Raw genomic sequence first — 16,024 nt, 5'->3', positions numbered from 1 at the left:
TAATTATCCATTTAATTATGCCATATGTAGATAGATCCTTATCCAAATTACACATCATTAGAGAGAGGAGGGGTGCATGAACATAAACAGCTGGAGATTTCCACTTCAAGAACTGCATATGTGCTCTATATACCTACCTAAAGTCTCCCACCAAAACACACTATTCTGCACCCAAAAACGGCACAATATTAGCATCATTATAAATCTTTATAATATACTCCTACAATATTATTTTATTAAATAATAAGAATATTATCTAGGACCGAATTCATTGTATTGAAATTTTTTGCAGGATTTAGGTGACTCATAGAATAAGTACTACGGAGTAATTAAATTTAATGTTTCAGATTCTCTAGTCCTTAATTTTTTGTATAGTACCCATTTATAATTTTATTATTATAATATTATTTAAATTGTAAAAGTTTTAATTATATAATAAATTCTAATATTAACTAGTAAATAATAATTGGTGGTTGAAAATTATATCCCTAAGTATGGATAATCAATTATTAAAAAAATGTACATTAAATGTAAAAATGTAATTATGAATTCTATTAGATTAACGAATCATAATTAATACTATTAAATTTAAACTAAATTAGTGAAAACTGTAATATTTAAAAAAATGAGTATAAAAAGTGAGATAGAGGATTTCAAATACAAACCTATGTTATCTTTGCGTTAATAATTTTGAGAGTCTCCCACTTCCCACCCTCACTAGGACATTTCAAAAGACATCTCAATATTAAAATAAACATTATTGAATGTTTATTGGTCTACATATTTATGTGGGTATTAGAAGACAAAATTATTAGCATTTGATATGTAGAAGATGTTACACCCACGTACCATAGTCTATATAGTCCTCCACTCCACACTTAATATAAAAAGAAAAGGAGATTATAAATCCACCACAACTAATAAAGTGGGAACTTATAAAGATGAAAGAATCTACTCCTATTTATTTAGTCTATATATACCACTCTCACTTCCACCACACCAAATATAATACTAACCCTTTCATCACACCCACTCTTCAACACTAATACACATTTTCTCCGAAAATCCTACTCCTATTTATTTCCGCACACTATGTTCATCGCAATCCACTTCTTCTTTCTCTTCCAATTCTCTCACCACTTCTCTTTCTAGAGAGATACACACACACAGAGAAAAAAAAAGCAGAGAAGGAGCTGCTTTCAAATTGTTGCACATACGCCAAACCGCATATATCCATATAATTAAACGGAAAAAAAAATAGTATTAAAAATAAAAAATGGAAGCATTCAATTTTGAAGACGTGAGAGTGGAGAAAGCGAACGCTATCGCGAAATACCGCAGGATTCAGAGAATCACGAGCCTTTTCCGATTCGTTGAGCTCCTCGTTTTTCTGATCGTCGTCTCGCGGTTCTCCGTTCAATTCGCGGTTTTTCTCAAGCTTTCCAGCGAGTATCTCCGCGGAATCTCCGTCGTCGAGCTGATCAGCCCTGGATCCGTGTTCGTAATCGGAAACGCGATCGTGATCGTGCTCTTCCTCATATCGCGGCGGTTCTCCGGTGAGAGGAGCACCGATTTCTACGACGAGTACGTGGAGAAATGCCGGAGCAACAGCAATCAGATCCAGCCGCCGATTTTGAGCAAATCGGTGGAGAAATGTCGGAGTAACAACAACAATCAGATCCAGCAGCAGATTTGGAGCAAATCAGTGGAGAAATCAGCTCGCACCGAGAGAGAGGTGATCAGCAGGACTAGATCGGCGAATCTGGAGAGGGTGCGGGGGGAGGAGGAGCACCGCCGCGACTTGAGGCGGAGCATGAGTGAGAAGTGCCGGAAGAGAGCGGAGGAGGAGATGAGCAGCGAAGAGTTCCGGCAGACGGTGGAGGCGTTCATCGCGCGGCAGCAGAGGCTGTTGAGGGAAGAAGAAGGGGATGATTCATCCATGGTTTCGTTTCAAGCTTGAATTCAATTCGCGCTTGTTTTGTGCCTAATTTTCTCCCCTTTTTTTTGTTAATATTTTCTAGAATTATTAAAGCTTTTTTTGAGTTCCTGATTGTATATAGTTATAGAATGATAAAACTGTATCATTCCTGCGCTACGTGTATAATTACATGTATATATCGGAACTTTGAAGCCTTATTTTTCTTCATGTCAATTTAATTTTTTTAATAATTTTCTCTGGTATTTTAGTTTCACCATGCAGAACTATATTTTTCTTATAATATACGTGAATGTTGGGAAAACCGAAAAATAATCGATAAATCAATAGTCACGTTCAATAAAATTCTTGAGCATGTTAGTAAGTACTTCACAGTCATATTAATTAAAAATCGAAATAAATTGTGGAGTAGTATATATAGTAAACGAAAAAATATAAAGTATATTGTCATTTGTTTGGGTGGAGATTGTATAACTTGGATGTATGGTCATCTCAATTCTCATCACAGGGCATAGATACATATAAAGCAAGAAAATCTGGAGAAGATTTTTAATAATTTGTGGATAATTATGAAAAGAAAATGAAGGGAATTGTATTCTAATTCTTGGGAAATAAGCATATATTCTCTTGATGTCACGTTGCGAGAAGTATCATCCAGTTAAAATTTCCCTATTGTTGATTTCGATTAATATTAATGCTCGAATATATGCTTTCATGTCACATTGTCCATCTAATCCATCAACTGATTTTGGGGTGTGAAATTATTTTATTTTGTACTTATTCCCCATTCTATTCCAGTTATATTTTATTCTTTAGGAATTATTTTCAGGAGCCGTTTGAGCAGCCTTTTCTCGATATTCAACGTATAAATAATGGTTATTTATATGTATAACAAGGGTTTTAAATCCTAAAAATGATAACACTTGTTTTTACACTACTATAAATCATATAAAGATCAATAGTGCTTATTTACTTTTACTTGAGACAAAAAAGATTGTTCTAATTTGAACTGTTATATCTTTTCGACATATCCATATGCATATATTAATATTGACAATGAAAATGAATAGTTACAGAATTGACTAACTGTGTAACACAAACGCAATTCTTATATTTATATTTATATTTATATTTATATTTATATTTATATTTATATTTTGTTATTGATTTTCTTTTAACACGGTGGAATAAGCCAAATTATTAAGAGAGCAGCTATCCCGGCCCAATAGCCTAAAACCAATAGAAGGTAACTCAAATCAACATTTTTTGACCCAATTTAAATTGGATCAACTTTTGATATCTCTATCTTTTCAGTTAAAGAAAGATGTGTGTTTGTAAAGATAAATCAAAAGATTCAAAACTACGAAATATTTCACATAAGACAAACTTATATCATAATTAATCTTAGCATACTCCCAAAAAACATTTAATTAACATCAACACTATCCTTACATAATAAAAAGATCCTCGCAGTAATATCTCAAAGTGATGCATGCCAAATGCTTCCAGACACTCATCCACTAACCCAATTATACATACATACATACATACATAGTAGTGAAAATTCGTGCCATTCCCAAATTTTCTATTTTAAAGGACGGAGGTAATAATGAGAGAAAGAGATAAAGCTTTTGGATAGATCTTGATAATGCTAGCATATTTAAATTACAAAGAAAAAACTAACACAATATGTACGATACACTTGCAAAACAAAAAGTGGTTAATAAAGTTATTTGACCATTTACAGTTAGGTGCATGAATGATCAAATAATTTTGTCACAAGAAAAACCTCTAGTATCTATGTCTCACTTTTCACAAGAATCTTGGTGTGGAACATCAATATCACAGACTCCTCAATGCCTATAATTGAATCTCTTCATCAACATCACGTGTTATATCATCAGTTCATTTCAAAAGGATCACACACTCGAACCTAAATGCTAGAACACCAAATATATTATCTTGATCTAGAAATTGTTCACATCAAAATAGTTCAATTGCCTGATTCATAATATGCAAATTTTAGTATGTGTGTATAAATCATTAGTACATTATACGGTTCATGTCGAATTTAAAAATACAAATGCCAGTATTTTATAAAAAGTTTGATACTATATACTCCTATTTGATCATGATACAAATATGATTAGAAGTCATAAATAAAAGCAACACCGTTTTAACTAATTTTCGCGGGAAAATAAACAGAAACAGTCCTCACTTCAATGTGGTGGAATCTCTGTCTGGATTCCGACATGGCTTCCACTTCTCTCTCTCTCTCTCTCTCTCTCACACAGTGAACAGTTGACGGCTTCCTAGTTTACAACAGCTCTCTCTCTCTCTCCCATTTTCAATTAAATGGATGCATAATGTATCTCCAAAATTTCTAGGCTAGATCACATGGTAGAGTAAGAAATGATGAAGAAATTAGTGGAATAATTGATAGCCATTGATTTTTGTAGCCACAAATTCTCGGAGCTAATTCGGTTAGAGAGACTCCTCTCGCCTTCTCTCTCTAACCACTCCCACAGGTGAACAATTTCTCCCTAATCTCTCTCTCTCTCTCTCTAATTCCAATATCTCACTCTCTCTCTTTTTTTTCACCTTCCTTAGAATTTAGAAACTAAAATACAAATCTTCCATTCGGTAATGATCTCCTTTTAATTTTTTAAATTCATTTTCATTTTGTCAAATTTTCAATCTTTTCTTGTAAATGTTGATTATGCCGTTAGAATATTAGTCGGTTTAGATCATGTTGTGAATGTTGAAGCAATTTATGTCGGTTGATATGATTTGTGCATTTGAACATTGATTAGGTTAGGTTATGTTGTAAAAATTCAAGATATGGAGTATATGTTGATGTCAATGTAGAGCTCTGTAAAAGGCATAATTAGACAATCAATGAGAGTTTTTGTGCCTTTTGCCATTTGTAGATTTCTGGTGCTGTCTAACTTGATCAAGCTGCTGCAGCCGGGATGTCGGGACATTTAGACCGCCCCTCGGATCAAAGTAGGTTGCTTCTGCGAATTCGTTCAATTCTTAATTCAATTTTTTTCATGTCATTTTGCCTTTGTATGGATGAATTTGGTGTTTATTAAATTTGGTGTAATGGTTTGATTTGATGATATGAAAAGTGTTGTTGTGGGAAATCAAAGATTAGGTGCAAACTGATTAACTGAGGTTTTTGTTGATATTTTTTTGAGATTGAGATTGATTGTTGGTGGAATATGTTGAAGGCCTGGAGAAGGTTGATGCGGACAATCTTGACGATAATAAGACTAGGATGGGATCCCTGAAGAAGGCGGCAATCACTGCCTCTAACAAGTTCAGGGACTCGATTTCTAGAAAGGGCAGGCGGAGCAGCAGAGTTATGTCTGTTGTGCTCGAGGACGAGCATGATGCTGAAGAAGCGCAGTCTGTGGATGCTTTTCGCCAGGCGCTCATTCTAGAGGAATTGTTACCTGCCAAACACGACGACTTTCATATGCTACTAAGGTAGTACTAATATATTTTGTCTACTTTAGCCTCGTCCACGTCTGTCTATGTGTTCAGCAACGAAGAATGACTATAAAGATTAAAACGAGGAGCAACGTAGAGAGAAAAATAAGTCTATGTATGCTAATTTTCGAATATATGATCAATTGATGTTCACAATGCATGTTTCCAAACAGGTTCTTGAAGGCCAGGAAATTTGATATTGAAAAATCGAAGCAAATGTGGTCCGACATGCTTCAGTGGAGGAAGGACTTTGGTTCCGACACCATTATGGAGGTACCTGTTGATTACGACCCTTTGCATAGCATCGTCTTAAATGGCTCGTGTTTTTAAGCTTAACATCGACAATGCTGTGATTATGATTGTTAGGATTTCGATTTCACTGAGAAAGAGGAGGTGGTTAAATACTACCCACAAGGGCATCACGGGGTTGACAAGGAGGGCAGGCCGGTGTACATTGAAAGGCTCGGTATGGGTTGACTCAACCAAGCTCTTGCAGGTAACCTCGATGGAACGCTACCTAAAATACCATGTCCAGGAGTTCGAGAGGACCTTCATCGATAAGTTCCCAGCCTGCTCCATTTCAGTCAAAAAGCATATTGATCAGAGCACAACCATCTTGGATGTCCAAGGAGTGGTATGCAACAAACTACCTAAAATTGAGAAATAGACCATTATTATTACTTTGATCTCTCGAATGAATCCTTTGTTCGTTTTCAGGGGCTGAAAAGTTTCACCAAGTCTGCAAGGGAGCTCGTTCAGAGCATTCAGAAAATTGATGGGGATAACTACCCGGAGGTACAACATGTGGATTCTTAAGGTTTTCTTGTTTGTTTGTAGCTCCGAGATCTTATTCTATGGCTCGACTACCCTTTTATCTCGTAGACCTTATTCCAAATGTATATCATCAACGCTGGATCTGGCTTTAGGCTCTTGTGGAACACTGTCAAGTCATTCCTCGACCCAAAGACCACTTCGAAGATCCACGTAAGCAACTCCCCGCCCTGCTTTTGTCTCCACTTGATCTTTAGCTCAACGGTATGAAAATCAAGTTAGCGTGTTTCTTGATCTCAGGTGCTTGGCAACAAATACCAGAGCAAGTTGCTTGAAGTCATTGATGCAAGGTAAATATTACTGCTCGATTTTTCAAGCAACGAAGGTTTGAGGAATCCACAGAGAAGTGACATTGTTTTGATCTTGTATCAGTGAGCTACCGGAGTTCTTGGGGGGGGACGTGCGCCTGCCGCTGACAAGGGTGGCTGTATGGTCTCCGATAGAGGCCCTTGGAACGATCCCGAGATAATGAAGGTTTTCTTTTGATGCCATCTTCAGTTCTTCTTCACTTGAGATGACATCAAAACTAACTTAAGATTCTGTGATTTCGATTTTCATCTCAAGATGGTGCGCAATGGTGACCACAAATGCGCGCACAGACGCTCCTCCTCTGCGTCTGCGGATGAGAAAACGATATCAGAGGATGAGAATGGTGATAAGTCCAAGGTACCAAGTTTCAAGAGTTGATCCTTGATTTTTCTTTCCAAACTTTATCTAAAATCATTTTAAGGCTGATATATGACTCGTGCCATGTGAAGAAAAGCATGTCTTTCGACATGAAGAACGAGTCTCCGAGATCTACTTCTTCGAATGACAATGCTACACCGCCACAGCAGCAACAGCAGCAGATCTCTCCTCCTGATGAAGAGGCAAGTAGCAAATATGTAATCCGTTTTTCGTTGCTTTAAATTTGGACAGCGAAGAAGCCACCAATGATCGTTATTCAAGAACTCGTATATTGCACAGAACACATGACTTCTAGCTTTTTCTTAAAACCTCAAGCAATTTTCATTTTTTAACACTAGAAGTGAATGAGTTTTCTGCAGGTAGTTGAATCCCACCCCTACCAACCACCCCAATTCCATCCTTACCCCCAATCTCGTTCCCAGCCCGAACCGGCCCCACAAGAGCAAGATCAATACGTCCACATGGTCGAGAACACCATTGCAGCCTGGCCGAAAGGAAACAAACAACAAGACAGTCTCATGCTTGTCAAAGGTGCATAATCTTTATCTCAAGTTCTGCTAACAATTCATAACCTATCAAAACTCTGTCTTACTACGCCCGCCTACAGAGTTTTTCCCGGGCATCAATTCTTGTAAGAACCCTGATGGCTTCAGCAACCAGATCTTCACCGGAGTGCTGACCTTTGTCATGGGCGTAGTCACAATGGTACGTATGACACGCAACATGCCTAGGAGACTCACGGATTCCACTCTCTACTCTAGCTCCATGCGTGGTGGTGATGACATGATGAAATCCCGGGAACCTGTCTACGAGACCCCAGAGGCAGGCGTCTCCAGAGAAGATTACTTGATCATGATGAAGCGCATGAACGAGTTGGAGGAGAAGATGAGCATAGTATGCCAGAAGCCCCCAACTATGGCACCTGAGAAAGAGGAGATGCTAAATAGCGCCATTACTCGTATCGATGCATTAGAACAAGAGCTACAAGAAGCCAAAAAGGTTGGCTCTTTTTCCTCTGATTTCTCATTTTTAACATTACGAATCATCATACTGAAATTCATCGCGTCTACATCTTGTTGTTGCACAGTCTCTCGAGCAATCTCTCACGCAACAAGAGGAGCTCCTCGCCTACATCGAGAAGAAAAAGAAGAAGAAGAAGTTCTTCGCTTTCTAACTCCAGAAATTGTGAATATAATTAATAATGTTATTGTTCTTGTAGATATGATACCAGCTGATCCTCAACAAGGAGTTTGCTAATTATTACTCCATTTTTTAGTAAAATCTTATTAAAAATAAAATCTTGTTAGTTGTCTATAACATAATAAACAACGCAGTGCTTTTTGTCTTTGGCTGGCAATGAGATTCTTGGCTACATCTCAAACTGTAATAATTTCATGAAATGACCCCAGTTTCTTCTTGTCCTTTTCCTTGTGTTGTTTTTTTTTTGACAATTTAAACTCGAATCTATGAAAAGGTCAGTCTTCAATATTTTGTCAAAAGAAGATGGGCAAATTGTGTTTAGAATACTCAGGCATAGATTCCATTCTTAAAATGCTTGTGTTCATATAATTTCACATTATAAGAATCTCAAACATCACTCAAACAAACATCTCTTTAGATAAAATTTAATCACATACCAAAAAAAGAGAGATTTAGATCGATATATAAGTATATATATGTTAGGTGTGTGTTACACAAAAGGTATGCGTCATCCACGAAATATACACATCTTCAATCACAATCAAAGCATTTAAGGTAATGTGGTACTGGTGAGTATTTCGATTCAGCCGAAGACATACTCAACCATCAAATGTCGATGCAGCTTACCAGCAAAACTTCTTTTCTGTAGAGAGAGTGAGAGGCGCGTTAGAACCAACCGTTGTCTATCTGTTAATTCAAGACAACTGTGCATCGACTTCACTTACCCGGAATTTGGCATCTTCTTGACTGTCTATATAAGCAAGCAGTTCTTCTTGTTTCATCAAAGCCTCATACAGAGCCTGCTCGAAAGAAAGGATATGAACTTTTCTATTAAATTCAAATATACTATAAAAGAAAGACTGCTCAGAACACATGATAATAGTAGCAAGACCCAGTCTCCTAGGCTGATCATGGAATTAGACTCCCTTGGTGATTTAAACCAGACAAGGAAGCTAATGAGGCATGATGTATACCATAACCAAATATAATGTTCGGTTCTTGAGGTCACATTTTTCGCATGGAATCAAGGGGCAGTTCATGATTTTCAAACTAGTTATAAAGATAATTTTTACCAACACAGGAAGATATATAAAAATCCGTCAGAAAATATGGAGTTGTAACGAATAAGACCTTTTTGGTTGCAATTAACTCTGCTTCTAGGGCATCCACACGGTAAACAGCAGCATTCAGCAGTTCTTCTTTCTCATATGGCATCTCAGACGGCTTTGCTTCAAGAGTAATGACCTTCTCTTCGAGCTCACCCCACCTCTTAACAACGGTTGACAAGAGTTCTGCCTCTGTAAATGATGGGGTAGGAGATGGTGGCCTAAACTCCTCCTTTGCAAATAGCATCAAAAGAGAATTCCTGGGTGGGTTGCTCATTGGGTGATGCATCCGGAAGTTTCTTGGTAACACTTACGATATTGAGCGGAAGAACAGTGAAAAGTGTCATAAAGAAAGCCATAAGAGTTTGCCACAAGCCGAGCACGAACACCTTCTGGCACCTTTTGAGAGTTATGAGGTGCTTTTATCTCTGAAATGAGTTAAAACAGATTAGCATCTCTATGCAAAGCCTGATACATGTTAAAAATGGTCATAAAGTATGGTGTGCTTCCAAATCAGCTGCAAACAAACCTTTTGGAACATAAAGCTTTTGAGGGGACTTCTTCCATCCAGAATCAACAGCCTTGTCGACCATGGGAACATATTCATCATAACCTGGGAACTGTCCAGTATACCCAGCTGTTCCAATAGCCTTGGCCTGAAAAACAAATCAAATATTCCTTCAACCATAATAGAGAGCTGTTATGAGAAAAAATTACAACGAGAAGTATATGTTTTTGGTTACATTCCCTTTAACTTTCTTGTTATCATAAGTGACTTCTTCCTGAAATTCTCAATAAAGTTATCTCCAAAATGAAAAGCGTCTACAGAGATAATTAAAATGACATATATAAATAGGGCACAATTAAATAAAATTTGTTCCAGTTACCAGAATCAAAGAAATTTGGATTTATTTATTAGTAAAACATTAGATAGTAGAGTTGGTGGGGGATGCATTTATGATTGGTCAGACCTACACAGCTGATAATGGCTTAGTGCCCATATAAGTTCGTTACTGAGAGCCCATGAGGCAGACTTCGATATTTCCAAGGCCTACTACTAACATAATAATAAGTATTAGATAGTTTACAAATAGGATGTCTCCTTTCCTTTTTTGTTGTGACTGTCAAAAAGAACAATTAAGATAGAAAGCTAGAATTAACTGCACCTCCTCACGGACTGGAGTCAAACGAAGGTGTGAGTAACTCCTAGTGGCTTTTGGTGAAGCGATATCTTCAGCTTCAGATCCAGACTCTGCCGTTGAAGTATCACTGCCTTTTAACTGTTAACAAAACCATATATGTAAGATATATCAGCTCATATCACATGTCTCAAAAACAATATATATAAAAAAAGTTAGAAAAGGGTAGCAGCCATACCATGGAGTATTGCGGCTTTGCATATACTACCTTGCCATCACTATTGATGATTTTCACAACCTGCCTGGCACGTCGTGCTTCACCATTAAGCACCATCTGCAAAACAAATTCTTGCTGTTAACCATCTTAATCAATATGTTAGACCAACACAATTAAGCAGTCATGCGAAAGCGAGAACCTTCAAAATCTCAGGATTCTTCCACGGGCCATTATCAGAGCGCAAGCAACCCCCTTGATCTGCACAGCTAGTACATGTTCCTCCCAAGAAATCAGGCAGTTGACTGCAGATGCAAAAAAAATATGAGACGAGTCTTTATAAAGGAAAATTTATGTTAGTAAACAATCAATACAAAGAAAAATGTAATTTCCACCCCTCTCACCTTGCATCTATGATTTCAAGCAACTTGTTATGGTATTTATTTCCAAGAACCTAAGCCAAACACAACAAACAGAGAGAACCTTAAGTTACAACAAGTCTCTCAACAAAGCCTAATTGATATTCAAGATGAAAAGAGGTAAGAACTACATGAATCTTTGTGGCAGTCCTGGGATCGATGAAATTCTTTACAGTATTCCAAAGCAGCCTAAAACCAGGACCAGCATTGATGATAAACATTTGATGGAGTGTCTGCAATGAAGAGACATATAAATTAAAAGTTAAAACCACATAAAGTATCAGAAATAAAGCAAGTTAATTATGCAGAAACTTACTTCAGGATAATTGTCCCCATCAATCTTCTGGAGTCGTGTAATGAGGTCCCTTGCACTCTTGGTAAAGTTTTTCAAACCCTGGGGAACATCAACAGATGGTAAGGAAAACCCCTCCAGTAACAAAGAACAACCAACTCAGATGTCATGATAATTGAAGTACTGGACGTGCCTAACTTACCACACCATGAACATCCAAAATTGTTGTGCTCGAGTCAATGTGCCGTTTGGCAGCAATGGTGCAAGCTGGAAACTTAATGGCAAAGCTTCTTTCAAATTCTTTCACGTGGTATCTTATGTAACGGTCCATCGTGGTAACTTGCATAAGTTTGTTGGGATCGACTTTCCCTAGCCTCTCAATGTATATAGGCCGTCCCTCTTTGTCAACTCCATGATATCCATGGGGATAATACTTCAATACTTCATTTACCTCTTGAAAATCAAAATCCTGATGAGAAGGAAGATGGTGAACGGATACCCACAAAGCTAAAGGTTTAATGCATAATGTGAAATGGAAACAAGCTGGGCCAAGTTGCATGCAGATATGACGATAATTCATGAGTCTTGTTACCTCAGCAATAGTGTCAACGCCAAAGTCTTTCCTCCATTGTATCATGTCAGCCCACATTTGCTTGGACTTTTCAATATCAAATTTCCTTGCTTTCAGAAACCTACATGCACAATGTCAAAAGTTTATGAGAAAGTTGAAGAGTTATCAAATGGTAAAAGAAGTAGGATTTGCCGAAATAAGAAAGAACTTCCATGAAACTATTCTATAGACCTGAAAAATCTTAGGAAAAGATCGAACAGTCCTAGCCTGAATCCAAGGAACCACACCAGACATTTTTTGAAAGATAATCTTGCCAATCCTAATATTGAGTGGTTCAGAGATTCCCGAAAAAGAATGTGGGTGTCCAAAAAACTTACTTCTACTCAAATGTGTAGGCAAACAGTTTTTGGAGTTTGGACAAGGATGTTTTGTAAATGTTGGTAGTATATTTAGTAAAAATGGATGGCCTGTATGCATGCAGAGAGGCAGATAATATTAAGCTTAAATTTTCAGTAAATAAGATTAAGCACTCTTCCTAGATAACTTGGGAATCAGGAGATATTCATTTTTGGTGATAGCTTTGAAGATAAAGATAATACTCCCTTCACCTAAATTTTTGCCATTTTGGTACATCCACTAAACTTAGTCCATTTCCGTTTATAAACCTACCCCACAACATATTACCCTCCGATGGAATAAACACTTTTGCGATTGTTTGATTGTGTTATCCTTCAAATACTCATTCCTATGTATTGTCAGTATAATCGATTACCCAAAATAAAGGCATTCGAGTGGAAGACTAAAAGTGAAAGATCTTTTCCTTTACCATAATTCCTCACCTAGCACGCAATTTCAGATCTTACTTGATAAGTTCAATTTCGAAAGGAAACAGAAAAGTGACTACCTAAGTATCATATGGTAATCATCAAACTTCTCTGGTAGCAACTCATCCAATATCAAGGCTTGTCTAAATGACTCAACAGCTTGTAGTTCCTCCGCATCCCGGATATCTTCAATTGAAACAGAACTGACTCTGCCATCACTCTTTCTTCTACTGCTCTTCTTCTTGAGAGAATGCTTAAACTTAGAAGATGCATTGAGTGCTTTCTTTTTTAAAGAGCCCATTCTTGTCTTCCTTTCATCCTCAGAATTTTCAAAGTCAGACTTTCTTTCTCTTCTCTCGTCGTTACCAGAAGAACCCTCAAAGCCTGTTCAACCAGAAGCAATTAGATATACAATATGATGACCCATCTGGAAAATAAAAAAAAGGGCAGCACATATCATGTCATTTTGAGCTTCCCTGATGTGATTAGTACATTTCTCAATGATATTAATGCTAAGGCAAAACCAAAACTCCATCAGTCCAGAAACTAAATCAAAACCAGGAATTGGACTTTAAAAAACAGGAATTACCTTAACCCAACTGACAATATGCAGAGAGGTCTAGGTATCAAAACTAACCGCTCTATTTTCAACCAGACAAGTTAAATTTCACATTCTTTTAGAAACCAAACTTAACCAACCAAAATCTCACAAATTTTGCCACTAATAAATCACACACAGCGCAAGAAATTATAATCTTCACATACATTTAACGGACAAACATAAAAAAATCACAAACCCATAAAAATTGTAAGTAATAATCTCCAAATGCAGATGAAACATCAAGAGATTGAACACAATTTCACTTACAAGGCCTGGCGAATCGATCCAAAGGCCCAGACATCTTCAATTTCGATCAACGCAGCTAGTTATGGAAGATTATGGCATCAATTGAACAACTAAACAATTATCCGGACTCTCTCCACGACTCTTCACGCCAAGGGGAAAAAAACATCAATTCAGTAAAGTAAACAAAAATCTAGAGCAGCTCAAATTTCGCAGCAGATCGAGAAATCAAGTATGAGAAAGCTCAATTGGAGCAAAACGCAAACCTCCGAAAGTCTCAGCAAGAAAATTCGAGCAGTCACAAAAATTCTCTAAATAACAACAAAAGGCGTATCCGCAAAATCGCCGGATAATTGAGCTACGGCGACTTTTTTAGAGAGAGAAAAGAGAGAGGAGAGAGAAATAAAAGGAGGGATGGATGGGAGAGGAGAGAGAAAAAGGAAGAGTAGAATTTAGGTGTATAGTGGGGCCTGTGACACGTGGCAAGAGGAAAAAGATGAAAGAGCATTTTGATCAAAATGGCATAAGGCTTTAAATTCAACAGTGATTAAGTAATCATTATTCGGTGCCGTGATTTATGTACAGTACTCTTCGTTTAGACTTGAGAGAATGGAGTCCTTTCGATATTAAGTTGAGCGCGTGCTTTTATTTTTTTTTTGTTTTTTGTATTGAAGACTGTGTCGGTCGGCTTTGGATTCTCTCTTTTTATTCAATGATTGAGCTTCTATATTTTAAATTGTTGACATCATAAATTTGATCATTATATTACATTAATTTAATATAGAGATTATATATTTTTATATTGTAATCTTATTTTCCTAAATAAATGTGCTGAAAAAATGGTCAAGGAATTATAACTTTTTTCCTTTTATTTAACAAATTAATATGGCCATATTTCACTTTCAATAGTTTGCTTATTAATGAAGTGAAGGTTAAGTTAAATGATCTTGATTACAACTCAATCATTAAAATTAACGCAAAGACATTTACCAAACGAAATGCTACTGTTGATTAAGATAGAGAAAGAGTAGAATACGAGGGTTTCTTTGTATTTTTACTTTATTCAATTACTAATCACATCACATTACTCCCTCCGTCCCACAAATATTGTCCCATTTTTTCATTTTCATCCGTCCCACAAAACTTATCTCATTTCACTTTTTATCATTTTTGTTAATGAACATCATATTCCACTCACTTATCCGCACTCATATTTTATTATAAAATTAATATATAAAAGTATGACTCACCTTCCACTAACCTTCTCAATTCACTTTTTATTACATTTTTTTTAAAACCCGTGTCCGGTTAAAGTGGGATAATCTTTATAGGACGGAAGAAGTATTATATTATACAGACATATATGTTGATTTTGGACATCTTGTTATAATTCGATTTTTTCATCACATATACCTATTTCATTCTGTATAAACGGAATCGCTGCCGGTTAATCCAATTTTATATTGAAAAATAAATTATCTCAGTTAAATTAATGTCAGTCATGATTCATGAAATCAAAGTTCTACCAGAATTTAGACACAGAATTCTGTATATTCCTGTTGACTCAAATATAATAATTATGTTAGTCAAGTTGGAGCATAGCTGTATTTATAACCATTGCATAAGTATATAATAAATATTTACAAATCAATCAGGTCTAATTTTATATCTTTGTAATACTATCTTGTGTGTGGTTACGATAATGATATTGATTAGTTTGACTATTCATATTCCGACACATATCACACCAATACAAAAATAAAAAATTTAAATCCGAGATTTGTGTTCCTAAACTTAAAAGTACTCCTAATCATTAACCCATAAATGTAAAATTGCCCACAAATACCGGGGGAAACTTTAAATTAGGAATCTCACCAACCTTACCTAAATTAATCAATTTCGTCAATAATCGACGAATATAAAAATCATACCAGCAATTTATAACCGAAATAATTGAATGGGTTGAAATAACAAAATTAGCCCTGGTGATGCGACAATGAAATGACCAAAAAGGCATTTAATTGAGCCAAATCATAGAGTATGTCGCAAATGGACTAGTCAAATATAGTCTACATTGTAAACTTTACAAGAACAATTTATTATTTATGGGTCCACAACTTCTTATTTTTTTGATCTTTCCTTTTAATGCTTGAGTTCGAATGCAATAAATATAAATATAAATATCTCTTATAAATTTTGACCAAAGCGATTTTTGCCGTTTATTGTTATTTTTACTAAGACCCTACGTTCTCATTGAAAGACATTGATTCTTTCAACTCTTGAATTGAGTCTATGAACTTTCTTTTACAAAAGAAAGCCAGTGTACTTTATTTATGTACAAATAAAATTCAAACAATAGCATAAAAATATAACACAAAACTTAAATTTCACGCAATGAACTTGAATTTAGTTAATTGAGTATAGATATATACTTTAATCTTAACAAATACTGTGAAAGTGTATTTT

At 36.1% G+C, this 16,024-nt stretch overlaps 1 protein-coding gene and 2 pseudogenes across 1 annotated transcript; 2 read left to right on the top strand and 1 right to left on the bottom strand.

Moving 5' to 3' along the window:
* The first annotated feature begins 1,276 nt into the window (after positions 1-1,276).
* On the top strand, positions 1,277-1,960 carry LOC121752652. The gene has a single exon (XM_042147766.1). It carries the CDS (start codon positions 1,277-1,279, stop codon positions 1,958-1,960), a length of 684 nt encoding a protein of 227 aa, XP_042003700.1.
* Positions 1,961-4,192: 2,232 nt separating this feature from the next.
* Positions 4,193-8,203, top strand: LOC121752026 (annotated as a pseudogene).
* A 626-nt stretch (positions 8,204-8,829) lies between these two features.
* Positions 8,830-13,990, bottom strand: LOC121752025 (annotated as a pseudogene).
* Between the last annotated feature and the right edge of the window lie 2,034 nt (positions 13,991-16,024).

Source organism: Salvia splendens, chromosome 10, assembly GCF_004379255.2.
Source record: "Salvia splendens isolate huo1 chromosome 10, SspV2, whole genome shotgun sequence".
Classification (NCBI taxonomy): Eukaryota; Viridiplantae; Streptophyta; class Magnoliopsida; order Lamiales; family Lamiaceae; genus Salvia; species Salvia splendens.
Note: the sequence above shows the minus strand (reverse complement) of the source record. Positions and strands in the feature narration are given on the sequence as shown.

Excerpts from the sequence above, each read along its gene's own strand:
- LOC121752652 (XM_042147766.1), top strand. The coding sequence starts at position 1,277 with ATGGAAGCATTCAATTTTGAAGACGTGAGAGTGGAGAAAGCGAACGCT.